This window comes from Biomphalaria glabrata, chromosome 2 (genome assembly GCF_947242115.1).
Source record: "Biomphalaria glabrata chromosome 2, xgBioGlab47.1, whole genome shotgun sequence".
Taxonomy (NCBI): domain Eukaryota; kingdom Metazoa; phylum Mollusca; class Gastropoda; family Planorbidae; genus Biomphalaria; species Biomphalaria glabrata.
Window position 1 is genome coordinate 33,931,627 of NC_074712.1, and position 27,200 is coordinate 33,958,826.

At 36.2% G+C, this 27,200-nt stretch overlaps 1 protein-coding gene across 1 annotated transcript; it reads right to left on the reverse strand.

The window, feature by feature from the left end:
* LOC106057552 (uncharacterized) lies at positions 1–27,200 on the reverse strand. Its single transcript, XM_056020173.1, is given in 13 exon segments — positions 1–356; positions 2,390–2,479; positions 2,998–3,414; positions 4,727–4,931; positions 6,457–10,034; positions 10,036–10,182; positions 12,154–12,292; positions 13,014–13,132; positions 15,224–15,324; positions 16,159–16,331; positions 20,125–20,230; positions 20,835–21,028; positions 27,040–27,200. Coding segments are annotated over 9 exon segments (1,692 nt in total). The 5' UTR covers positions 27,083–27,200; the 3' UTR covers positions 1–356; positions 2,390–2,479; positions 2,998–3,414; positions 4,727–4,931; positions 6,457–9,364.

Consider the following 27,200-nt stretch of genomic DNA (forward strand, 5'->3'; position numbering starts at 1 on the left):
TGAAATTTTCTTGTCAATGGTATGCAAGAACTACTTTATTTGAAAAGATGATGAAAACATAGAGACAAGTCATAGCTACAGCTAACAGCTGTATAGCTGTGATAAGGTATTAAGCAACGTATATACAGAGTGAATCTGTGGAGATGTAGCAAATTGAACTTTATCTTTGCGATGGCCTGTGGCTGCTGACTCATCAGTAGAATGGAGGTAGACTTTGCCTTGTAAGAAAGTATGACCTGGGATCATTGACATTGGCACAGCAGTCGTAATACTTCGGGGCACACCAGGTGCAAAGGGAAGGAATGCAGCAGTTCCCTAGACAGTCTTTAGGTTCACGATCTTTCACTGTATTCAACCTGGCAGAACGACGAAATGGACATGTAAAATGGAGGTCATCTTATAGAAAAAAATGATATGCGTCAATGGAGGTCAACTTACAACAAATAAACATATATATATATATTGTTGCAACTCTCTGCTAGGCACTCAACGAATAGGATGCAACTCAACACAGTTTAACAGGAAATAAATTCAGGTGTTTATTCACTAGGACAAACACATAACATCCTTCAGCTTCCTCAGAGTCTTGCTACTAATTTACCAGTCCTTTAGACAGCAACCCGATTGTGGACCAACGACAGCCTTCCCCGCTTCGCTCCAGGTCCCTTCTACAACCTTCAGGCAGCACCGAAAGCTGGCTTCTTAGTTTCCAAACATTCAGACTCTTCACAATCCCTGATGCACTGTTCTTCTCTCTATCCTAGTGTCTTCCTGTTTACGTTCACTAGTGCGCTAGTGCGCACCTCAAGCACTGGTGCAAGGCAGGGTTACAACACTACCCCCACCTTAGTCTTTTCGTCTCGAAAAGAAACATGTTCACGGTTGGTCAGTGTAGGTGGAGGTCGGTCAGTGAGAGTCACAGATTGAATGGAGCGTGCTTCCCACAAAGCCATCCACACTGCTCTCTGCAGGTGCCGCTTTCTCCTTCTCCAGTTGATCTGCCTTTGGGGGCGTCGTTTTCGTTGTCTGGCCTTTCTCTCAGTCAGCACCGACGGCAGCTTCATGGCAGGAAGAGAGGCAGTGGATGTCATGGCGGTGGTCATCAAGACCATTGGTCTTACACGTTGCTCCAGCACGTTTCCTCGACGCACCGCAGGCACACAGGAGGCCATGTTTTCAAACACGGAATAATCTTCAAGCGTGTCCGAAAGACAAGTCTGTGGGGCACATGGGCAACGTCCTATGTGCACAAGTCCAGCTGCAGCACCCCCATCAGCGCCTCTCTTGCTGCTACTGGTATCAGGACAAACGTCGGTTTGGTCAAGACTTTGTTGGCAGGTCTTCCGGTGATCATACTCTCCCCTCGAGGGCGCCCCGTCAGCACAGTTCTTATTGAACGTCTGGGTGCATGCAGGAATCACGATGACATGATCAGATCTGTGCTCAGCGCTGTCACAACAAATGTCAGGATTCTTGTCGTAGGAGCCAAGCTTGCACGGCTCGCTATTACAGTCATAGACAACACTACCATCAACGGCGTCTCCGTTGAGCAACCCGATTGTGGACCAACGACAGCCTTCCCCGCTTCGCTCCAGGTCCCTTCTACAACCTTCAGGCAGCACCGAAAGCTGGCTTCTTAGTTTCCAAACATTCAGACTCTTCACTATCCCTGATGCACTGTTATTCTCTCCATTCTAGTGTCCTCCTGTTTACTTTCACTAGTGAGCTAGTGCGCACCTCAAGCACTGGTGCAAGGCAGGGTTACAACAATATATATATATATATGCTAAGTATTGCTAACATGCTAAATATAAAATGACAGCACTAAAGAACATTGTTTTTTTATAAGAGTGAAACAGGTGAATGATAGATCTTTTTACTAAGCTAAGACCTCCGACTCGGCAGCATCGTTTAGCGGGAACACACAAGGAAGGAGTCAACACCCTCACAACACTTTGAAGGTTTACTCAATCAGTCCCTATAGAAATGTTAATGCATGTTTGTAAAGATGTGTATTTAGACTAGTTTAACATTTATAACACTACTCCTTGTCAGTTTTAGTCCCTCTTACAGAAATAAGTCCTAGAGCTTGACCAATCCTACTACAGGGCTGCTGAGGGGGGGGGGGGCAGCGGGCGATGTTCGAATTAGGGATTATCGTGACGACAGTGTCTTTCCCATAGCCAGACAGTCAAGGGTATTAATCTTTTATTTAGCAGACATTCAGAAGCCTAGTCTCTAAAGAAATGGGCGGTTTTTTTTAACGCGGCAATATATTTCGAAAATACAAAGAAACAAAACCAAGAAATCCAAATGTTGCTATACTACTTTAAAATGTTGACGTCTTTCGACTGTGTCCAGTCAAGATTGACTCGATCAATTGGCTTACCAATCTTTATATGTGAATGAGCTTTTCATTGGCTTTGGAACTTGGAATGGTGGACAACTTTTGTTCGTTTCCTGCGCGAAATAAGGAGCTCTGAAACATAAAGCATTCGATTGTAATAATTAATAAAATTGGGCCTTCTTTTAAAGTTTTGATTGGACAAATGACTGGACGGCTTAAAGGTAAGTAATAACTTACGCCTTATTTCTTTTCTTTCAAATTCATAAGGCCTATATAGAACAAAAAATATTAATGAATTTTTTTTTTTTTTTGTATTTCTACAACAACAAAACAACACAAAGTATTCAAAATACGTCTCTTTGATTCGTCATCAGTCCTTTCACATGTGTCGTAGGGGTTCGGTGATGGTTAGGGTTACAAAACCCCTTCCCCCTTTCAGGACAGCAGCTAGAATATGAAGAGAGAAGCCAGTCTTTTCTTTCAAGTCCCTCAAGCCCTCTCTTTGTGCGTAGTTCATTTTGTCGTAGAACATGTCACGGCGCTGTGTCACAACCTCACAAAGGATTTCCTTATTTGAAACCCAATCTATATAACTGACTCCCAAAAATATAAAGAGGCTTCTATTAAAATCACTTATTGATAACACTCACCCTGTTGGTCGAGTACTGTCTGGCAGACTTTTATCTCTTGGTCTTATTAAAGCTTTTGGGTCCATATGAATGGGCGGACAGTACCCCCAGCCTACGCCCGGTGTTTGAAGAGGACGATTGGGTTGCGGGGGGCAGCACGTGTTGGCTCCCCCAGCCTGTCTGCAAGGGTCGCACCCACACGACATAGAAATGGGCGTGGGGGCAGCTGGCCTGTGCTGCAGGCACCCACAGTTGGGACATGAGCAGCAGACGTCTGCAGAGGCGTCCGGTAGGTACATGGTCGGCTCTCTGGCTTGGTGCCAAGGCTGAGATATTGTGGCGGCATTTTGTTGGGCGTAGCGCCCCTGAGTTGATAGGCCTATCTCTTGAGCAGTATTAACAGAGAGTGGCTGGCCGAATTCCGGTTGAAGTTCAAACCTTTTTCATAAATGACAAACCAGTTATTGTTTGCGGAATAAGTATAGATACATGGAAGAAAAAACTCATTAACTAGTTATTAGTAATTGATCATCATCGATCATTTTAATTTAAATTATCAAAAAATAATTATATACCATTAAAAAACAAATAAACAAGTTATGTACTAAATATTTTTTGACATTGTGCATATTGGGCTGAATGACATAAGCGGGTTGCTTCTATTAAGAATACCTATGGAAATTTAAAATTTGCCTTTAACTTTAACGACAGCATTGAACCGTCCCAAAGCCTGACGACAGCATTCAACCCTCTCAAAGCCTGACGACAGCATTGAACCCTCACAAAGCCTGACGACAGCATTGAACCTCCTCCCAAAGCCTGACGACAGCACTAAACTCTCCCAAAGCCTGACGAAAGCTCTGAAACCTCCTAAATTTGCCTTAACCCCACATGTCAACAAACAGTCTAGGATCAGATAAAACTTCAATTGCTGAAGTAGAACGAAGAGAATAAATTGAGATTAAATACACCAAGTTTGACTAGGGTTCGAACTTGGACACTTACAACTCATAGGTCAGGGCGTTAACTTTTTTTACAAAGCTTATACCAATTCACCCTTTCTGTCTGTTTGTCTGGTAAAAATGTTTGTACACGTTATTTCTCCCACAACTGATTTCGGATCAAGCTGAAAATTTTCACAATTATTTCTTGGACCTGACAAAGCAAGATTCCATTAAAAAAATAATAATATAAAAAAAAAACAGTGAAGTAGCTATAGGTATTTAATTATTTTGTTCGGTATAGAACAAGGGAAAGAAATCGTACTTGGTGCTATTAGTTGAATTAGTCCCCTTGAGGAGGTTTGAGCCTTGAGTAAACAATTTTCTTATGCATTTTAAAAGCGATGACGGTAATTGACACGGATACCCACTTCTTCCACCACCCACACTTTTGTTTCTCAACTGGTCCAGACAAGTGATAGGATCAAAGTGCATCGAGAAAGCTAAAAACATGAAAAAGCGCTGAACAAACACATTTAGTAAAAATATTTCTAATCGCACAAATGTATTATTGTTAGTCTAGATCTATTACAATTTAATCACGTCACTGATCCAAACTAATTGATACAACTACACTTCGTATTAGCATGTAGCTTTTGAATACATTACAGAAAGAAAAAAAAAAGAGTGGCGTGTCTTCCTGTTTGGGAACTTCTGTCAAATTGTATCTTCAAAACTTAGCAAAACAAAACAGTTCAACACTTTTCACGATCTATTAATAGAAGTAGACGCAACAGAACTGAACTTACGCTTGAGTTCCTTCCACCAAATGACCACACTGACATATATACGACTGTTTAGTCTCACCACTAAGGACTTTCTGAAAACGAAATTGGTCACTGACCAGTGGGTTGACCCCAGCAGATGGCATCAAACTGACCATAGTTTGTAGATGGTAAATAGTTTTTATTATGGGCAGATCCTTTGAATACCAAGCTTGTAGTGTGACTAGCACTGTGTATAGAAAGAAAGAAAGTCTCTATAATTTACAAGATAACTTTTTTCATTGTCCTGGATTTCGCGGACATTCCAGCATGCAATTTTGAGAGGCAGTCGCTTTTTTTTTTTTTGGTTGGGGGGGGGGGGGGGATTCGACAATCGACATCTTAAGTTACGTAATCAATGGTCAAGTTATTTATTCCGCCTGTGAATTTCACTTCACTGTTATAGCACGGCTAGACCTGTAGCCGAATAAAGAACAAGTTCAGCTAAATCTTATGTAAAGGGCCTTAGTTGTAGGCCTACTTCTCAGTTGTGACAAACAACTCCAGGCCCATGCATGTCATGCACTGAAGCTCAACTGATGTTTAGTGTGTGTAAAGTCAAGTCAGAACTACCATTCAAGTGCTCATGCACGTAGTTTTAAAACGTTTTTTGTTTGTTTGTTCTCCTTCTCATATTAAAAGTCTAAACTTTCTAAAATCATTGCAATTTAGTTGCATTATTGGAATAGTTCAAAATTTATTGTAAAAGTAAAAACAATTTCCTTCATGTATGAAAAGTGTGCGTGTCATGAACTGAACAATTCAACAAACTGTACGTGTAACCAAAATAACTGGATCTAAGAGTATTTTATGAAATTTTAGACATTTCTGAGTGTGTGACAGTAGGAAACAACTTTCTTGGATAAAAGTGTTTGTAAGATAACGGTAGCCTAGGCTACTAGATCTACACCCGTAGTCAGTGGTCACAGATTGGGGTTATGAATTCAGGTCCCTTGACACTAGATCTAGATCTACATCCGTAGTCAGTGGTCACAGATTGGGGTTATGAATTCAGGTCCCGTGACACTAGATCTAGATCTACATTCGTAGTCAGTAGTCACAGATTGGGGTCATGAATTCAGGTCCAGTCGTGACACTAGATCTAGATCTACATTCGTAGTCAGTGGTCACAGATTGGGGTTATGAATTCAGGTCCAGTGACACTAGATCTAGATCTACATTCGTAGTCAGTGGTCACAGATTGGGGTCATGAATTTAGGTCCCGTGACACTATATCTAGATCTACATCCGTAGTCAGTGGTCACAGATTGGGGTCATGAATTCAGGTCCCGTTACACTAGATCTAGATCTACATCCGTAGTCAGTGGTCACAGATTGGGGTCATGAATTCAGGTCCCGTGACAATTCATTAACACAATGAGTGTCTCTAAAAAAAACCTTCATTATTGGATTTTCTTATACAAACAATTTCAAAGGGAAATAACTAAAATTTAAATTGTAATTTGACAAGAGGAGAGGGCGCTGCTGAGAAATGTATAATTATTGAAAGAGATGGATCTCTCTCTACACCTAGATCTATTTAGTAACAATTTATCTAAAGATTATCTTTAAGTATTCTATAAGTATCTCACAGGCCTATGAATTGAAAATAAAAATCCAGAATAATTTAGAGAATCTAGATGAAATATATATTTGTATTCATAGAATATTTTAGACTAAACAACATTTTTTAAACAAATATTTTTTGTAATTACCTTAAACAGGAAGAGTTTATAGACACTGGAATGTCCCTAGATTGGTCAGAATGAGAAACCAAAAAAAAACACTAGATCTAGTTAGAGATCTAAAATGTAATTATGTATAAATGGTATTGTTTAATTTTGGCTTCTATCATCTATACTATAGCGATGAGCACTAGCCAGAGTTTTTCTTGAAATCCCACTAAGATGCGTAAAGTCTTTAGTTTGTTTTGCAATTACGGTATTCTATATAGAGTTATACAACATGACCAATGCATTATCAACCTGAATCGTATTAATTGGGGTCTCTAGTAAAGTTCATATGTGGCCACACATCACTTGCACTTTAACCTTTAATTAACATACAAATTGGCATCCATCAATCTTTCTTCATCTTCTTTTCTTTCATCAATCGTTTTCTGAGTACCGGTACATTAATAGAGGCTTTAATCAAGTCGACGCAAGCGGTCAGTCAGTGTTCTGTTCCTAACATTTCTTTGGCAGAATGTTCCCTATGCATCAATGATTATCACATTTCTTGAAGTAAGCGTTGGGCTATCAACATGTAGCATTGCCCCTGCCCTATAGAATCTTGTCGTCGTGTGATCAGCCTTTCAGTTTTATCGAGACAGTAATGCAGTCAGGCGCTGAAGAGAAGTTTCTTGAACATTTGGCGCTTTCTCCAGAGTTGACTGGAACTTACAACGCAATGCGCAAGCTGACAAATGTGTTTTTTTTTTTTTAAGAAACTGTGGTTTGGAATCACAATTAGAATTCAAGCCCACTCCGTAGTCTGTTAGACATTTAGTCTAGCGACGCACCATAAATGAGACACTTTGAAAGCTACATTCAGTGGCGTTTCGGATAGTGGAATTTGGCTAGTTTGTTAGTATTATAGAGTTGATATGACTTCAAGGTAATAACATCGATTACTGGCAGAGACTAGACTGTGGTCTTTTCGTATTAATCATTTTTCAAGTTATTTGACAGTCTGGACTTAATTCTTCACTTGTTATTGTGATAAAGTTTGTCAGTTACACCGAACTTGCAAGAATACACCCGTACAAGACAGGCAAACATCTTCTGAGTCATTTGTCCAAGTCAGACATCTACAACTGCAAGATCAACCTATTTCACTTATCCCACGAAATAGTAGCGCTATGTTGGACCGCTCAATGTCCAGCAGGGATTCTTTTTTACGCGTAACTGCAAAGTTTTTCGACCCAGAAATGAAAAAAAAAAAATTTTAAAATGCGAGTCTCTCCTCATTAAAGAGAATTGTATGATGATCCCTAGTTGATCCTTACACTGCGACACGGTTAGAAGTTGTTCCGTCGACTCATTAGACTTAGTTATTCTATTTCTTCTACACCAAATCTAAGAGAAATGAAAATATCCTTCAGTTAAAGACCATCCAACAATGCAGCAGGGGGGGGGTAGTGTGTACGAGACAAAACATGGAGTCTGACACATGGAGATGATTGTATTTTTTATATTTGAGACACAATTTGTATAAGACCATTAAATTATCATATTTATATAGAAAGCTTTTTTCAAATGTTAAGTCACTCAACCAATCGTAAGATTTGTTCTGAACTTTGAACAGTTGGAAACTAATTTTTACATTCAATCTATAGTCACTTGGTTCTTCCTGTTTCCTTATCTTGCCTTTTAGCCCCGATTTTGTAATGGTTTCCCTTGCACTATTTACAATGGCTGGTGAATGTTTAAAAAAATGGTTTACAACCTTGTGATGGTAGTCTAGAATGATGTTTATAAATACAATTTTCAAAGTCTTCATGGTGATACAAAAATGTGTATGTCTCATTTTTTTTTTTTTTTGCGTGTCATTATTTAGAATAAAAACAAACAAACAAAAAAAAAAAACAGTATAGAAATAAAAATTTACAAGATAGTCAAAAATTGTTAGTTATCCCCCCCCCCCCAAATTGGTATTCTCATTATTTTCCTAAGATTTAAAAAAATGACATAAATTATAAATTTACATAATGTATAAAGTTAAAACTCTAGGTAAGATAATAATACAATTCAAGTATAATTACTAGAATGCTGATCATGTATTCAAAAAAATGACTGAACAATAAATTAGTCAAGTATATACAAGTGGCATAGAAAGAAAGGAAAAATTACAGCCAAATTTCTTCTCAAATATACAGCCAAAATAAATGACATCAATTCACACAGTTCATAACAAGTTTGGCTCACCGGACATACGAGCAAATATATTCTTCCTTGTTGATGATGTGACACAAAATCCATTATATCTAAACCTGCCCCAGTGTTGCAATTTGGTCTGGTTCAACATATATTTAACAGATTAATGGACAGTACATTTGTTGTTTTTTTAAAGAGTCTGCCATTAAGTATTGATTGTTTTGTAGTGTATGGAATGATTAAGCCTAGTGGGTGCATCGATACCTTTCCTTTAGACATAATGATGAATACATAAAACCAAATTGAAGTCTTAGTTTTAAAGTCTTGTAAACAAGTATACCTGTACATCAACTTCCATAGCATTTTGCACTCTACAAAAAATAGATGAAAACAAATGCTCTATCCATCACAATGATTCAACAAAAATATCAATGACATCCTAGGAGGTTCTCCCATAGAAGTGGCAGTAGAAAAATATGAAATGCTCCCTTATGTGCTTAGCTCTGAACTTCTCCCATTCCCAGGATTCTAATGAGTTTCACTTAACTATTTTCTAGCCTGGATCTTTTCATACAGAAAGTGTGGTTAAAAAGTCTTTCATCTCCATTTAGATAAGGTCAAACTTTCTGTAGTCCTCAAGTCTTTTAAATAGTTACATTTAAAAAAAAAATCAAATTGGCAGCATCAAAATAAGTTATTCCTAAATGTACTGCTATAAAAATGTCAAGGCACAAGTTTCACTATGAGCCTAGGCTAAAGGAGAGCAGCACTGAGGAGGTGTCCCACACTGACCATGATAAGTCAGCAGCTCCCCAATTTTAACTTTAATTGTGTTGATCTCATCTTTTACCAGACGGCCATTTGACTTAGTCAAATCCAAAGAAACATACTCTTTCAGAAGGGAACCAAGAGTCAACTTATCTTGAGAAGAGGAACCACTTGACTCCTCTACTTGCGCAGCAGAGTCTGAGAGGCTTGGAGGTAAGTTGACAGCCATGTGTGGCCATACCTGCAGGAACAGAGTGGCAGCATGTTCTGGGCGGATGGTCAATGCTCCCTCGCAATCTGTGCAGTCCTTCAAGTTCCCAGATTCCTTGAGGACAACTTCATTCCTGAGTTTCCTGTAAGCTGTACACTTGTCCTGAACCTCTTGGGAACAACATGCAGTCTCATTGGATAGCTTTGTCTGTACCAGTGCTACATAAGGGGAGTCAGCCTCACAGCTTAAACCATCCATCTGAATGAAGCTTAAAAATTCAGATTTATTCTCTATCTTCTCTTTTATGAAAAACTCTTTCACTGCTTTGAAAGTGTCCAGCGACTCCAGTTCTGTTATCAGATTCTTGATCAGGCAGGTGACTTTCTCTTCTCCTTTCCCCATCTGTGGACAGTGGACTGTGAAACTATCACCGCTAACCTTGTTCACTAACCTTGTTCACTTCGTAGGGCAGGGTCAGCCCAAAGAAGGCAACAGACAAAAACTTCTTACATTTGAGATCTTTCAGGTGTGATAAAGCCATGTGTATAACCTCTTTTTGATCTGTTGACGTCTGTGTATTCAAATACCTGGTCAGGAGGAAAACAAACATAAACTGCTAATTCCATTAACAAACAACAAATAACATTATATTCTTTATAAAGTTCCAAACATTCTGTCCACTTCAATGTAATGATGATGACTATAGGCTACATCCTTTGTGACATAATACTGGAGTCTCCCCACCTCCTCATTGTCATGAACTCCTGAAACACTTTCTCAGGAAAAGCATGGATAAGTTATTTCTTTTCTTTGCTACTAACAATATACCTTGTGCTCTAATTAGTTACTAAAATTTTGCAAACATTACTGTAATTCTGAGAATGGAGACTCTGTAATCTATAAACTCACAGTTCATCAAGTGATGGAGAGGTGTTAGGCTTTACAGGTCAAGAGGCTCAGAAGGAACAAAAAGTGGAGGAAGAATGAATAAGGAAGCAACAAAGGGGGAGGAACACATCAAGAAGGAGGAGGAATGATGGAAAGAGAGGCCATGGACGCTAAAAAGAGACAAGATGAAAAAGAATAAAAGAGAGAATAGCAGAAAAAGAAGTATTGAAAGGTGCCGTCATGTCTAAGAAAGAATTTGATGTCAATGTAAGAAAGGAAAATCATAGGATTATTATTGAAAAACTGGATATGAACCTTTAAAACATGAAAGAGTATGAGGATTTGGTTTCCTGATGTGATTGGAAGCAGTTGCTACAAGAGACAGACTTGAGGAACTGGACATCGGTACTTTATCATCAAACTAAAAAATTTCATATTGTGAAATAACGTGTTTAACAATGAAAATTGAATTCTTAGATATTTACTTTATGAATTGGGCCCAGTGACTTTAATTAGGCACCCTCCCCCCCCACAGCTATGCTTGTGCATTTAACCATTTTATTCAGAGTTGATGTTTTAATATAACACCTTGTGAAGTCTAGTCATTGAATTTCAAATATCTATTCACTTTTGTAAGATATTTGTATCAAGTAAATCTATGTATGTAGAGGTTGGTGAAATGTGCTAATTAAATGAAGTGTAGCTTATCTGTCTGTGAATGAACAACACCTGTACACTAAATAAGATGAAGTCTGGACTGTCATATAAACAACACACAACCATACATCAACTTCATTTGGCTACTTTCTGGAATATTATTGACCAAAAAGACAAAAGGAAAAACTTTTATATAATGAGAAAAAGCTTCCATGACTACTACATCAAGTGTAGTTCATTATATTTCGATGATTACATATTTTTTCCAGGATCTTTTTGTTTCAAGTCTTATTTTTTGTAATAATAAAAATAAATATTTGTTTCTTGGTTGTGTAAACGAATATCAATCAATATTTTCATGCATGCAGGTGGGAAACTTGAATAAAGGAAGGTTCAAAAGTCACTTTTTATTTTGTATCTTTTACTCTAAACCCTTGTCATCCACTACTTTGTAGAAACTGAACATGGAATATTTCCAGGCATATAAAAAAAAGTTGACAATTAAAGTATGACTAACATACTGGTAGTATGTCTTATAATTTGTGCAGTATGACTAACATACTGGTAGTATGTCTTATAATTTGTGCAATACACCAAAAAAACAACAACATTATAACAGTAGAAAACCAAAATATATATTCACACCAGACCCAGTGATAATTTACATGTGAAATGTTTATATCAGATAGTTGAATTTTATTTAATAATTTGATTGCTAAGGGGGGACAGAGTTAGGTCTTTTGTGATGGTAAAATAAAAAAATCCTGACAAAGGGTGATTTTTTTATTTCTAAAATCTTTTAAATAGCTTTCTTGTGAATGTTTTTAAACAGCTGCCTAAATGGGGTTTGTTTTTTGCAAATGACCTTACCAGTAGCATTTAGGATTCTATGAAGTTTATTTTTAATGCTCAGATTGCCATACCAGGCTGTGATATTAAAACTTCAAATATGAATGAAATCTAAAGAACACTAAAATCCTACTAGATCCAATCTACAGAAAACTAGATCATACTTAGCCCAGTCTTTGGCAAACTGTAGAATCCTTGCACTACATTTATCTTTCTCTATAGTCAATGCTGGGGAAGGTCTGAACAGGAGTAAGCTGGGTTGATTCTTGGCACTAGACAAGATTGCATACCCTCTGGATCTACCTAGATTGTAGCATAAAAGAAGACTTAAAAAGACTCAAATACACAAAACATGCAACACCTGAAGGCTTTCTTGTGATCAGTGTTTTGAAATACAAGGCAGTGCAGGGTTTTGTTTTATGTTCAGTAACAAAGGAAGAGAAGGGATATCCCCTAGTTTGCTTGCGGTGGACACAAAGATAACCCTCAAACCCAAACAGAGTGTGTGTGTGTGTGTGTGTCTGACAGAGAGAGAGAGGGGGGAAGGAAGAGGTATCAGTCAGCCAGTCTTTGTTTCACTCAAGCTAGGCCACTCAAAGTCAACCATAAACCTTGGCCATACATACTGCAATGTTAAAAAATGATACATAACATGTGTTGAAGGTTGGTAATACCACAAGATAATCAGTGGATGAAAAAAGCTATACTAAGCAAAAGAAATTTTCTATGTTTATTCAAATTCACAAGAAGGGGGGCATAACTGACTTAGGATTAACCACTTTTTAAAAATAAGGATAAAGAAGATAAAAAAAATGATGAAGCAAATGTGAATAAAAAAATGTTTGCATGCAAGTTTGTAGTATAAAAGGAATCTAATTTTTGTTTTTTGAAATAATGCTTTAGTTCAAAATTAACTTTCAAATTGAATCAAATTGTTTTTTTGAAAATACTTTAAGGGACTATCTGTTTAGTTACTAATTCAGTAATAAGCATAAGCTTATTATATAGGTATCAATCCAACTACCTGTATCCGGATCAACAGTTTTCATTGCATCCAACAATGTCTGAATTGGGACCCAATGAGGTGGGTATTTAAACCGAGCAGTATCTAGAATCAAGACCAAGTCTCTGCCTTCATGATACCTGGAACCTCAACAAAACAAATTAAAAAGCTGACTTAACAGAAAGAAAGAAAAACCTAGTAAAAAAAAAAACATAAACCACTTTTTCAACGTACACACATATAACTAAAGATGTGTCAGAGAAAAAATAACAAAGGTCGACTAACACATAGCTAAACATCAATCTGTCCAGGGTTAACTCATCAAAATAATTTAAATAAACAAAAAAATAGTTTTTTTTTAAATCAATTCCTCCTATATGAAACGATGTAGGTCTAGAACAGGGCTGGCGAACCTATGGCACGCATGCCCAAGGTGGCACGCGAAACGATTTTGTGTGGCACGCGAAGACGATGATATTAAGAAATGTGTTGTTTTTTTTTGGAAAAATCACGGATATCTCAAATTACCATAATTAATAACGTTCAATTATTTCAGTCCAGTTACTCTGGCTTATTAATGGACAACAACGTACGTTGGCTAAGCCGAGGTCACGTTCTGGAACGGTTTGTGGAATGCCTTTATGAAATTTGAATCTTTATGGATGATAACAAACAAAATTGCTCAGAATTGACAAATGTTGACTGGCTTATCAGACTAATGTTTTTTTTTTTACCGATTTTTCATCCCATTTAAATTAAATTAATACGAAGTTGCAAGGTTACGGAAAATCTGTCGATCAGGCATTTGACATCTTGACAGCATTTGAGAAAAAGTTGAAGATTTACAAACGTGACATAGAGAAGGAAGAATTAAAATATTTTAACAAACTGAAGAAATTTTATGATGATTTAAAAGTTCATGATACTACCGGCAAAGATTATCAGAAAAGATTGTTTTTAGAGATAATTGACACAACTGCTGAACAATTTTCACTGAGCTTTGAACAATTTTGAAAATTCGAGTACACCTCCAAATTTATAAAATATCCAGATACAGTAGATTTTGAAACTCTGGATTTGACCACGTTTTCTTGGATGGGATTACACAACTTTGAAATGCAACTTGTTGAGTTTCAGTCCAGCGCAATTTGGAGACAGAAATTTATTGACTTACGAATCCGACTTGAATTAATCGAACGTGAACGGTTAAATGGATCATTAGAACCTCAGATATTAGCAGAAAATGAGATTCTTCAAGTTTGGAATGACCTGCCTAAAACTTTCAATTCTCTGATAAAAGTAGCATCCATGCTGTCAATTTTCTCGTCTACTTACTCATGCGAATCTTTATTTTCTACAATGAATTATATTAAATCAGATGCCAGAAGTTGCTTGACCGATGAACTCAGTGCGGTGTGTGTAACTTTGAAGAACACACGGTATACACCAGATATCAAACTGTTATCGTCTACCGCACAACAGCAGAAGTCGCACTGATTGACCTGCCCTAAGACTTCAAATCTGTAGGTCAGGATAATAAAATTGAATAAACAAGTAATATTGTTACTAAGATGTTTTTATACATGCAGTTGACTTACTAGCTGTATCACTTCTTATATATAGCGGCGTCATTAGTAGTCCTACTGGGCACGCAACAATCTTCATTGTTTTTAAATTGAAAATAATTGGCACTCGGACTGAAAAAGGTTCGCCAGCCCTGGTCTAGAATATCTCATTTTATGTATTTCTTGTAATGATTCATTGTTGCAAGGAGTCTTTCCAGTGAGCTTTGTACTATCAAGTTTTTCTATTAACAGTCCAACGTGATTTCTACACAAGACAGTGTGCGAAATGTTCATGTACATCTAATTAACTCTTTACTGAATACTAAGAAAAATTAGAGTGTGGTAATTAGTGCTTAACTTATTTTCAAATAAAAAAAATCAAGCCAAATATCATAAGATGATTATATTTTGAAAAATTATAACAGTCAAACCAGAGTTTCCATTGCATGGCCAATTAGGTAGCTATTTTTTTACCCAAAAATGTACATAACTGTCTAAAACTTTTGAGGCCCTTTTGGAAATACTCGTCCCATTTGCATCTTTTTTAAACTCATGAAGAGTTTGCAAGCTAATAGGACGAATTATGAAAATCATTTTTTTAACCAACCTAACTTGACTTGTTAGACAACCAATTCTAAGCCTCCAAAAAGTGTTTAATTAAGTTACCCTGCTATGGGTGAGAAGTGACCATCTCCTGTCTGTGACAAAGTCTTCCTGGAGTAGGAGGCAACAAATACAACATCATCTCTCAGAGTGGCTGCTTTAATCTGAAACAAAAAAAACACAAAATATATATGTTCATATCAAAAGTCTATCCTAAATTACACTCTAAATAAAATTATATACAGTCAAAACTTAATACGTCTTGCTTTAACTCTTTTAGTGAATATTTTTTTATAAAAAAAAACAACAGAATTTTCTGGGACAAACAAAAATGTGCAAGGGAGTAGTGTTAATAAAACTAATATACTTTTTAAAAATTTTAGTTTTATTAGCTAACAAATTTTATTTTATTTTAATGGACTTCTATAAATATGTAATAAATAAAATAAAGAAATTCAAGAAAAATTTTTTTAAAATTAAATTTAAAATGAGTATGGAAAAAGGAAATGCAAAAAAAAAATTCATAAAAAAATAAATTTAATAAAAGATTTAAGCTCTTAATTATACACTTATTCTATACATATAGAAAAATAAAAAACTAAACACATTATGTCACTTGAAATTTCATAAAAGATGAACAAATGCACTAAGAACTTTATTATATTTATAATAAGTTTATTATTCACAGTAGTTTCGAAAAATAAAATATTAACCATTATAAATCACTTAGAAGTAACAGCACTGTCACCAGCACTAGCTAAGTTACACTCAGAGTAATGCTGCATTGAAAGAGTTAAAACACTGATACAATATTATAACTGTATATTTAGTTTATAAACCATCTTAACAATAACTTTAAAAACAAAAACAAAAAAAAGGGGGTAGACCTACATTAATGAAATGGAGTTTTTAATATTGTGATTTAGCTGCCTTCATATTAGTCTGTATAATATATGTGTCTAAAATGTTCATTTTAAATTGTAGAGTGAAGGACAAACCTGTGCTCTTAGTTCCTCCAAGGAAAGTATACTGGAACCTGACACAGCTTGGACTGAAAGGTTGTTACATCGAGCCAAACAAATAAACTGCTCCATGTTAATGCCTTTTTCTCTGGCCAACTGTAGTGATGTGCAGCAGTCGAGCATGTCTTCATGGTACCATCGCCATGGGCCTGGGGATTAGAGGTTTAGTAGAAATTCAAACATTTTATTTTTTTATTTCTTCAAAGTAAAAAAAAAAAATTTAGAGTAAATTTCAATGTTATCTTAAGACTGTTCTGTAAATTAGTGAAGAGCACTTTCAAAACCAATGGAACCAGAGACCATTGGAGAGAGTTTGGTTTGATTTGATTTTGATTTTAGGCACATCGGCACAGTTTAGGCCATGTCGTGCCTGCAGTCCCTTAAGGACTACTCTCTAAACAACAAGGGCCAAAACAACAAGGGCCAAATTCTATACAGTCATATCATTAAAATCAAGGTCTATTCACAGTTAAAATAGTAAAGGTAGTAAAAATTTAATTATTTGGTAAAAATCTAATGTAAATAGTACATGTTCACAAATTCGTAGACAACCCCACTTCCCGGATAAAGCCCAGTACCTTCCCAGGGTCGACATTACCAAATAGTGTTTTTAAGTTAGTGGCTCTAAAATATTTCTCCCTGACATCCTGGTATCTGGGGCAATCAACGAGGATATGTTCCACGGTGAGGCGAGAGTCACAGTACTCACAAAGTGGGGGCTCGTCTCTCTTCAGCACAAAAGAGTGTGTGATGTAGGTGTGGCCAATCCTAAGTCTGGACATGGTCGTGCTACCACGCCTTGTCAGACCCTTAGATGTGGGCCGCCACCTGACATCCACCACAATCTGCCTGAGTTTATTGTGAGTCTCAGCCTCCCATCGGTTCTGCCACTCTTGATAGGTGGCAGAGGCAATACTTTGTCTCATGTCCGAGCAGGAAATTTGGGTTCCTGACACAGCATGATTTAGGGCTCTCTTTGCTTCTCTGTCTGCGGCTTTGTTTCCCTCAATGCCAACATGGGAGGGGACCCAGATGAGGGTGACATCCCTATGGTCGGCTGTCATTTGGTCCAACAGCTTCAGGCTCTTATGTACCAATAGGATGTCAGTCTTCATCCGCCCCAAAGCTTGCAATGCAGATTTGGAGTCAGAGCAGATTATAAATTTCCTCCTTTCTGATGCTTTGACGACCATAAGTGCAAGCGATATTGCAAAGCTTGCAATGCAGATTTGGAGTCGGAGCAGATTATAAATTTCCTCCTTTCTGATGCTTTGACGGCCATAAGTGCAAGCGATATTGCATGTAATTCAGCCATAAAGATGGAGCAGCCATCGGGGAGTCTACGGGAGATTGTTTTGTTCTGAAAGGAGCAGGCACACGCGACCTTTCCATCCATTTTGGATCCGTCTGTGTAGATGGTGCCACAATCTCTGTAGCTCTCCTGCAGTTCCCTAAAGTGGACCTATAGTATACTTGGGTCTGTATTTTCTTTTTTTGAAATTAAGAAGGGATAAATTTAATTTAGGTTTTTTCATTAACCAAGGAGGGTTCTGTGGGGTTTTCTATTTTCTATTTGGTTCGTGGGGTTGGATTTTAACTTGACTATATACTGCATTGCAAGCTTTTTCATTCTTATGTCCATGGGGAGTTCTCCAGCCTCTACGTGGAGACTTGGGATTGGTGATGTACGAAACACACCGAGACAGAGACGCAGGGCAGCATTTTGTATGGGTTCCAGTATTTTTAGATAAGACTTCCTTGCTGCTCCATATATTATGGATCCATAGTCTAACTTGGATCAAATTAGACTCCGATATAGCAACAGCAAGGTGTCTCTGTCAGCTCCCCAGTCCGTATGGCTGAGTACTCTAAGTATGTTTAATGACTTTTGGCATTTCTTCTTAAGTTCCTTAATGTGGGGGAGAAAATTAAATTTGGAATCTAAGGTGAGGCATAAAAATTTTGTAGTTTTCACAACAGGGATCTTCTTTTTGTGTATAAATAGTTCAGGGTCTGGGTGGATTCCCCTTAAATTACAAAAATGCATGCTAACTGTTTTGGAGTCCAAAAATTTAAAACCATTATCGTTTGCCCAATTTTGAATTTTATTTAAACATAATTGTAATTTTCCTTCTAAATTAGGCCCCTATTCATGTTTTTGCCATGTGTAAAAATGACAAAATCATCAACATACAGAGAGCACTCTATGCAAGGGGACAGAGCCTTTATAATACTGTTTATTTTAATGTTAAACAGGGTTACTGAGAGAATGCTGCCCTGGGGTATACCCATTTCCTGGTCATAAGTGTCAGAAGCGGAGTTGCCCACTCAAACCTGAAATTTCCGGTCCTTTAGGAATTCCCTTACAAAGTAGAGAAGGTGTCCCTTAAGCCCCATAAGCTCCAGGTCACGTAGAATGCATGTTTCCAGGTTGTATCATAGGCCTTTTCTATATAAAAAAAAACAGCTACTAGATGTTCTTGTCTAGGTAATGCATTTCTTATAAAAGATTCCAGCCTTACCATGTGGTCAGTTATTGTTTGTCTCTGCCGGAATTTGGACTGGTAGTTAGAGATTTATTTATTTATTTCTCTCAAAGTACCAGACCAACCTATTATTTATCATCCTTTCCATGGATTTGCAGATGCAGCTTGTTAGTGCTATTGGGCGATAGTTGGTTGGGTCAGACCCATCTCTTCCCGGTTTAGGTATCTGTATAACTGTGGCTTTCCTCCAGCTGTTTGGGAAAGTGCCTGTTTGCCATACACAGTTATAGATTTTTAGCAGGGTTGCCAATGAGTGTTCGGGAAGATGCTTGAGGAACTGATAATGGATTTCATCTTCTCCTGGCACTGTGTCATGTGATTTGTCCAGTGAGTCCCTCAGTTCTTCAAGCGAGAACGGTTTGTTATAGTCTTCATTGTTCTCTGATCTGAAATCAATGGGATGTCTTTCCTCCCTGATTTTGACTTTTTGGAATTCTGGCATGTAGTGTGCAGTGGATGACAGTCAGCTATTTCTCTGGGGGACGTGACAGTTCGTCCTTGGTTTTTCAAATGCCCTACTGCATTTGATTCTTTCCCTTTGATTCGCCTTACTGCCTTCCGAACTGCTCTAGCAGAAGTTTTGGCATCCAGACTGCCGACAAAACTTCTCCAGGAATTCCTTTTGGCTGACCGTATGGTTTGTCTAGCCTTTGCTCTAGCTATCCTGAATAGCTTTAGGTTTTCCTGGGAAGGATTCTTTATAAATGCAGCCAGTCGTTTTTTCCTATCGCCAATAGCACTTTTGCAAGCTGTATCAAACCATGGTTTGCTAGGCCGTTTTGGATTTGCGGAGGTTAGGGGGAAAACTTTCCTGGCTATACTAAGTAGCTTGCTATCAAAGGTATCAGCTGGGTTCTGTTCATCGAGGATATTTTCTGTGATATCCTCGGAGCATCTTTTTTGGAATTGTTCCCAATCGGCCTTATTCAGTTTTCACAGCTGAGGTCGTCCCAATGACGGGAGATTGTTAGTAATGATGATTGGAAAGTGATCAATTCCTCGTAGATCATTGCTAACTGACCATTTAAAGTCGTCCAGAAGTCCAGGGACGCATACGGTAAGGTCAATGCATGTGAGAGATCCAGTTCCTAGTACAAACCTCCCGCAGGACTATGGGGGATGGTAGCAGGCAAGGTATGAGCCAAGACTATCAAGACATCTGAATGACAGCCAGCGCGCATAACGCATGACCAGGCTAGATAAACAGTTATGGCATCTGTACATGTCATAGCAATTTTTTGTACCGATGATACTAATTATATTCTATTTCATGGAACATTATACCGATGGCAATCTATTTATTTAATCTGAAGTCACTAAAGGACATGCAACAAAAATGAATGAAATTTGTGTTCAACTAAATAGATAAATGCTTTCAGCATCTAAGTAACCTTACCTTTCCAGACCCGGCCTGGATCTATTTCCAAAACATTAAGTGCCATGACAAGAGATGTAAGACCACAATATGCAGGTTCATCTTGAGTTCGATACTGCGATGACAACTGTGAGGTCAGAAAAAAAAATCAATTTAAAAAAAATTAAATTATTCTTATAACTTACACATGTTCTTTTAGCCAAATAACCAACAACAAATTAATTAAAACTTGTTAATACACAACTTTTTTTGTTATAAAAAAAAATAGTCTTGAAATCACTAAGTAAATAAATGTAAATTTAAAAAAAAAGGTCTGTTTTAGAACTAGCTAAGAAAAGAAAAAGCTATTCTATATTATTTACTACTCCCTTTTACTTAACAAACTTTCAAATATTTCATTCTTGTAAAAATTTCTATTTTTTAACTTAAATAAATGACAGATGATTAGATTGATAAAGATCTATTAATTTCAACAAAAAACTAGGACTTGATGGTAATCTTACATTGGACTACTAAGGACAATAGAAAACACAAAGAAGAAATAAAATATCATGTAAAAAAAAATACAGAAATCTAATTTTCTTTGATGATTTTAATACCTATAATGAAACCAGAAGCTGTTTAGTTCTATAAGTGTTTTCAAATTGTTCATACCTTTTACAGATTTAAATGTAGATTTAATAAATAAAATGACATGAAACAACTAGTTTTTTTGTGTGTTATTATCTTACTTTGAAAAAAGAGTTCATATGTCCAGTAGCTAGAGCTTCAGCAAATATTGTTTTTCCTTCCGCTGAGGCAAAGTCAATGCAAGAAGGAGGCAGTGGCCGTCTATAAAACTGAAGGGTATGTGGTTTCATAACTGGACGCTCTACAACGCTACTTGAACTAACTGCCAACTTAAGTAATAAAGCTCTGGGGTTGTCTGGGTATAAATATAAACAAGCAGATAGTATATGTATACTGATATATAAAATAATATGTAAATTAAATAATATGTGAATTATTCAGTGATATTTTAAATAACAACAGCTATTAATGTCATAAAGATATTTAAAAAAAAAACAACTGCCCAGGCTATTCATTTATATAAAAGATCTACTACATTCATTTTAAAGTTCAATTGAAATGTGAGACTAAATCTAAACTTACATTAAGCACTAACCCATCTCCATTATGAAAACTAAACTATAAAGGCAGTATTGATTCATTCAAGTCAATCAACAGTCTATTTACTCTTCTCGTAATCTTATTCTGAATATTCAACTCATTGTTCATTCAATTCAATTATTATAATGTCTGACTTGTTTATTGACAATGAGTCGTTAGCTCACTGAATTTACTGAAATTAAAATCTAGATCTGGAATGCTATATAATATCTATCTAGTCAAGGTACTTTTTTTTATTTTCCAGTAGCGCTTAATTTTTTTTGGTTACTAAATGTGACAAACACACTTGCCGGGGATTATATTATCAAACTTGATAATTCAATAAAATGAAGAAACATCTCTGTATTTTCTTCCAAACTTCTTTAATAATACTTCTTCAACTTTCATATAAAATTAACTTCTTAATTCAATAACAACTTGACTTGATACTTCATAAATAAAACTTAAAGATACATGAAACTTCACTTAGTATAACATTCAACTTCAACTAATAATATTACTTCAACTAATAAAACTTTAAATAATGTACCCGCTAATATTACTCTACCAAACTATTACTAATCGAGGACTAAGCGAGGGCCATCGCTCTACAAGAACTACTACTATGCGAGGACACCGTCTGACTTTCCCCTAATTTATACTTTTTAAATCGGATGTTCTAGAATCATGGAACTTCTCCCCTAATTATTTTAGTAACTTTGACCTTCTAGAAGCTGATGTGTGCTATTTTTTTCCCTTAACCTCTTTCTTTGATTGGATACCTAAAATTAACTTGTTTACGCTGGACACTAGCACTGGTTTGACCTCGCTTCTAGAAACTGGTCGAAATAGGTCAGAGACTTGACTCGTGACACTAAACAAGAAACAATAGTTTTTGTAAGACTAAGTTAATTAGAGACTGGTCTCATAGTGGCTAGAACTAATCTAATTAGAGACTGGTCTCATAGTGGCTAGAACTAATCTAGATTACTAATTAGATCAAAGCTGTGAGTAAATCTAGATATTGGCTATTATAGACTCACTAAAAAGATATTCTAGTCTAGATTAAAATTCAATAATCAAGATTACTGACTTAAAATGTACAGACAGTAAAACATAAGTAAAACAGTTCTAAACACACTATAACTATAATAATGACTATAATATATAATACTAACTAAGAGTAACACGACCTATAGACACTATAGTCTATCTATATACTTTATAGCGATTATTTAAATAGTATTAGTATTATTAGGTCTAGATTGACTAGATTCCTAGATCTAGATCTACATCAGTATGCCCCGGGCACAGGCTACCTTGACCCTACTAACAATGGTGCCTCCTAAAGACAATGTTGTGTGAGTGACTAAACCGTAACATATAAATATTACAGTATGGTATACATTATAATATCATTATACTTATTATAGATCTATATTTTATACTACAATGTATAGTATACATTATATCATTATTATAATTTTACTATAGATGTATATTTTATACAATGTATAGTATACATTATATCATTATTATACTTTTACTATAGATCTATATTTTATACAGTAGTCTGAGTAGTGGTTCAGTGAGTACACAGTTACACGAATCACTGTGACTTATGTTACACTATGTGACTATGTCACTATATACACAGTTATCACTGACTGATTATCAGTATGAATTATAGTATGATTCAGACTGTTACAGATTAACATGCATAATATGTTCTGTGGCATTTTACGTCTCGACTCAAGATGATCTTTTTTGCAACTTCTTGTGTGACCGCAGCTGTGAACTGAGCTTTGTATCAAAAATTCAAGGATTGGCTTCTTTTAATACTTTTATCTTTAGTCACACATAAATGTTGCTTGACTAGAATAGATTTCATTTATGAGATAATCACATAAAAATTATTAAAGGTTAATCATAATACTAATAGAAGTAGTTTATAATTATAAGTATCTATATATATATATATATATATAATTCTCTTCATGGCTCAATAGTTTGGACACCAAGTAATGGAAAGATCACTCTTTTATTTCTGCAAGTTGGACGGACTAGAGTTAACACACGTAATTTTAGAGGCGAAAAAAATGAGGGGGGGTGGGGGTGGGAACAAGTAGTATTCACCCGTCACTAGATAACAGGGCCGGACTTAACCATTGTGACCAAGAAGTCATGGAAAGAGTTAATATACCCTGTATTCACCCGTCACTAAATAGCAGGGCTGGACTTAACCTTTGTTGGACCCAATACGAAATGGATTTCGTTGGCCCAGTTTGGGTAGAGATAAGGATAATAAGTGAAAATTAAGAGTTTGTATTAGAAAATATAGTCGTCTTTGCATTTTATTCATTCTTTTCTATGAACAGAATTATTACATGAGCCTTGCGTGTAGCGATGTCATACAGTATATCATAAGAATTCTGTTTCCTACATAGGTCTCGCTAAATAGCAAGAATTACCAAATGTTTTAACCTATCTATGAGAATTGTTGACCTCAAGTAATTCTTCATTAGTTTGACGCGCGAGAAGCTTCTTTCACTAGATTCCACAATTACGGGTTTTGCATAATGCCAGGTATTTTTATCGCAAGTAGGATTGGCGCTTTCCAAAATGACAATTTTGTCTATATATTTCAGGAGATTTTAATGACTTTTCAAAAGATTTTAATAATTTCCGGATATTTCCAGGACCTTTTCTTATATTTTGCAATTTCAGGAGATTTCCAGGAGCTCCTGGTAAATCGAAAGAAGGCAGCGGTAAATCTGTTAAGTTATAAAATGGTTTGATTTAATAATTTGTACACCTAGAATTAGCGCAGGTCCTATGATAGTGCGGCGCCCACTGCGGTCGCATAGGTTGCAGTGGTCTAAGGCTGGCCCTGCAAAATAGCGGTGTGTATGCTATGCCGCAGGTCGACTAGTAAAAAAGGGTAAGTTAGTAGGCCCATCATAACTTATCATAAGTTAAGTGACATAATGATAAGTAAGTCTTATCTTGAGTCAAATAGATTATTATTAGATCTAGATCTTGTAATCACAACAAATTTCTGTAAGGATCAATAATAAAGCAGTCTGAGTCTTAGACTAACTTACATCTATCGAACACCTTCGTTTTAAGGTACTTATCGAACACCCCATGTTGTATTTTTTAAAATTCTCCTTTATTTCGATGATTATGACGAAACTAGTCCATCCTATTGTGCATCGTCCATTTCTTTATAGTTTGTGTTATATTTAGTTTCATTTTCACCTGAGGATAATTTTTTACTTATATTCAAAGTGCATTGGTTATATTGGTATAAAAATTTCACTTTTTTTGACCTCTTGGGAAGAGTGAAATGAGTCTCGGGTTAAGGGTATTTTTTAATGCCAATGATGCTTCAGCTCAACAAAACCTATATAATATGCTTCTAATTAGGCTGAGAAATATTTGCAACTATTTTTTTAAAGTGTCCTTTGCTACCCAAACATTAAAATTGAGGTTTAAATAGGGGGTGTTGGATAGTAGCTGTTTTTATATAAGCAATCTCAGCTTCGTAAAATATCGAACACCATTTTAATGTTAAAAATAAACATCAAAGGGATATAACCCAAAGAAGACAAAATATTTAAATTATATATTTTTTAATTGTTATTTTTTTAAATAATAAAACGCAAAGTACAGATATAAAGTACTCATATGTTACAATTTGTATCAGTGCATATCGATGTAAATCTATTTGCTTAAAAAAATATAGCACATTTACGGTAAACCACAAATAGCTAATTGTACCCATTTTAAAAGCTTGATTTTATGACACATATAGCTTGATCCTAATAACATTATTGAGATGGCAACATGACTACAAGAGTGGAATGTATTCAATTGTGTTTTATTTCTTCAGATGCCCCATTCTATTAACTTCTGAATTATGTGTTATAAACCAATACCTAGCGCATGTGCTTGATGTGAAGAGATATTAATAAAACGAAAGGGCAAAGGGGGAGGTATAGAATGTAGATATGGTATTTTGAAATAAAAATGTCTTGGGCAGGTAAAAAAAAAAGGGGGGGGGAGAGAGAAACAGTCAGAGATCATCAATAATTGATCGACCATTAAAATACATGTGACGTCAGCCTCAAATACATATAGTCAGTTGTGCTTCTTGATCTAGATGTGTGACGCCAGGTCTATAAAATTATTTATTATATATATTTTTTTAATTATATTTTTTTTGCCATAAAGTATGATAAAGCTCATAATGCGCTACAGAGACACTCCTTTGAAACATCACAAATACACAAAATAATAACAATAACACATTTAACCACTCTCTTATTCTGCCTACACCCCCTTACCCGCACTTCTTCTTACACAATTCCACTCTCCAACATTCACACTTTTTCAGTGCAAAGTAACAACGTAAATTTCAAGACTCAATCTAAACGCAGCCACCAGACTAACACACAACAAAGAAAAAAAAGGTCAGTGATAGCGTAACACACAGGTGTAAACCAGGCCATCAACACAGCCCCAAAACATTGTTCAAGTTGTAGTAAGAACAATGTTGAGGGGAAAGGGGGAGGAGCCATCAGTCGAGTACCTACGGTCAAGCCGCTAATTAGGTCACAAACACTAGGCATGATAGATACGTAGTATATATCGATATGTTGTTTGTGTGTGTGTGAAAAATACTAAGCGTGCTCTAAAATATGTTGTTTTTTGTTTTTTTGGCAACCAGGTGGTTTAGGGAGGGCGGATCTATCTACATCTATAGGTAACACAGCTCACAAGCTACCATAGCTTTTCAGCACCCCTCCCCCGCTCCGATCAAAAAATATCTAGTAGAGCACTGACTTTTGGGCTGTTACATACACTGAGCGTGCTAGATCGGTGGCTAGATATGTAGAGCCTCGTATGTTTTGTTTTTAGGTCAACCACGTAAACTGTTGTGCCCTGCAATAGCTTGGGGAGGGCGGGATTATCTATTGGCTACCAAAGCTTATTAGGCTCTACCCCAAATTATAATAGGATTTATTAAGGGCCTTATATCTCAAAATAGCTTTCAAGACCTAAATAAGTACCGGTACGGTAATGTGTCGGTAATGCGTTACTGGGCTTAGCACCTTACACTTATGTGTATCGTCAGTTTCTAAGCAGAGCTGATAGATTCCTTTGATGTGGAGCATGTGCGAAAATCTGTCTGTCTTGACATGACGTAAAAAGAAAATGATAATAAAAAAAATTTAAAGATTGTAACACTTTTGAAACACCATACTTTTCACTAAATTTAAGATTTTAACACTTTTAAAACGCCATACTTCTCGTGTGTTCGATAGTTTCTTAATATGTTCGATAAGATAAGATAAAGGTAAAACAGTGTTCGATAATTTAAGCTTTTGAAAGCATCAACCTGACCCACTTTAACATCAAATATAAGTTTAACTCTGAGTAGTAATAGAATAAAACATGTCTAGTTTTTAAGAAAAATGGATGAGGAATTCATAGATACAATCAGTTTTTTTCTAGGTCTAATTTTTACGGAGATACACAAATTCAAACACAAAAAATGTCGGCGACTGAGCTTAACTTGTTCGATAAAGTCTTAAATTTAAACGTAAGTTACTTACTGTAGATATCTAAGTAATCTAAGTTTAACTCTTTACTCTAACTTAAACTAGTCTAAGTTAAAAGTATCACATTCAGTGTCATTCACAGTAAGTTGAGTAAGCCTGAGATATTAACTATTTTTATTATCACCGTATTCATTAAATTGAATTACCCCATCTCCGTTACCTTTTCTGAGCCTCTTAAATATCAGAGAGGTGACAGCTAACATAGTCAAGAGAAAACAATATTACAATATTTACAATATCATGAAATTCACTTTCTTCCCTGAGTAATTTAACCTGTCAATAACATTGTGATTTCGTTTCGCATGTTCTCAATATTTAGAT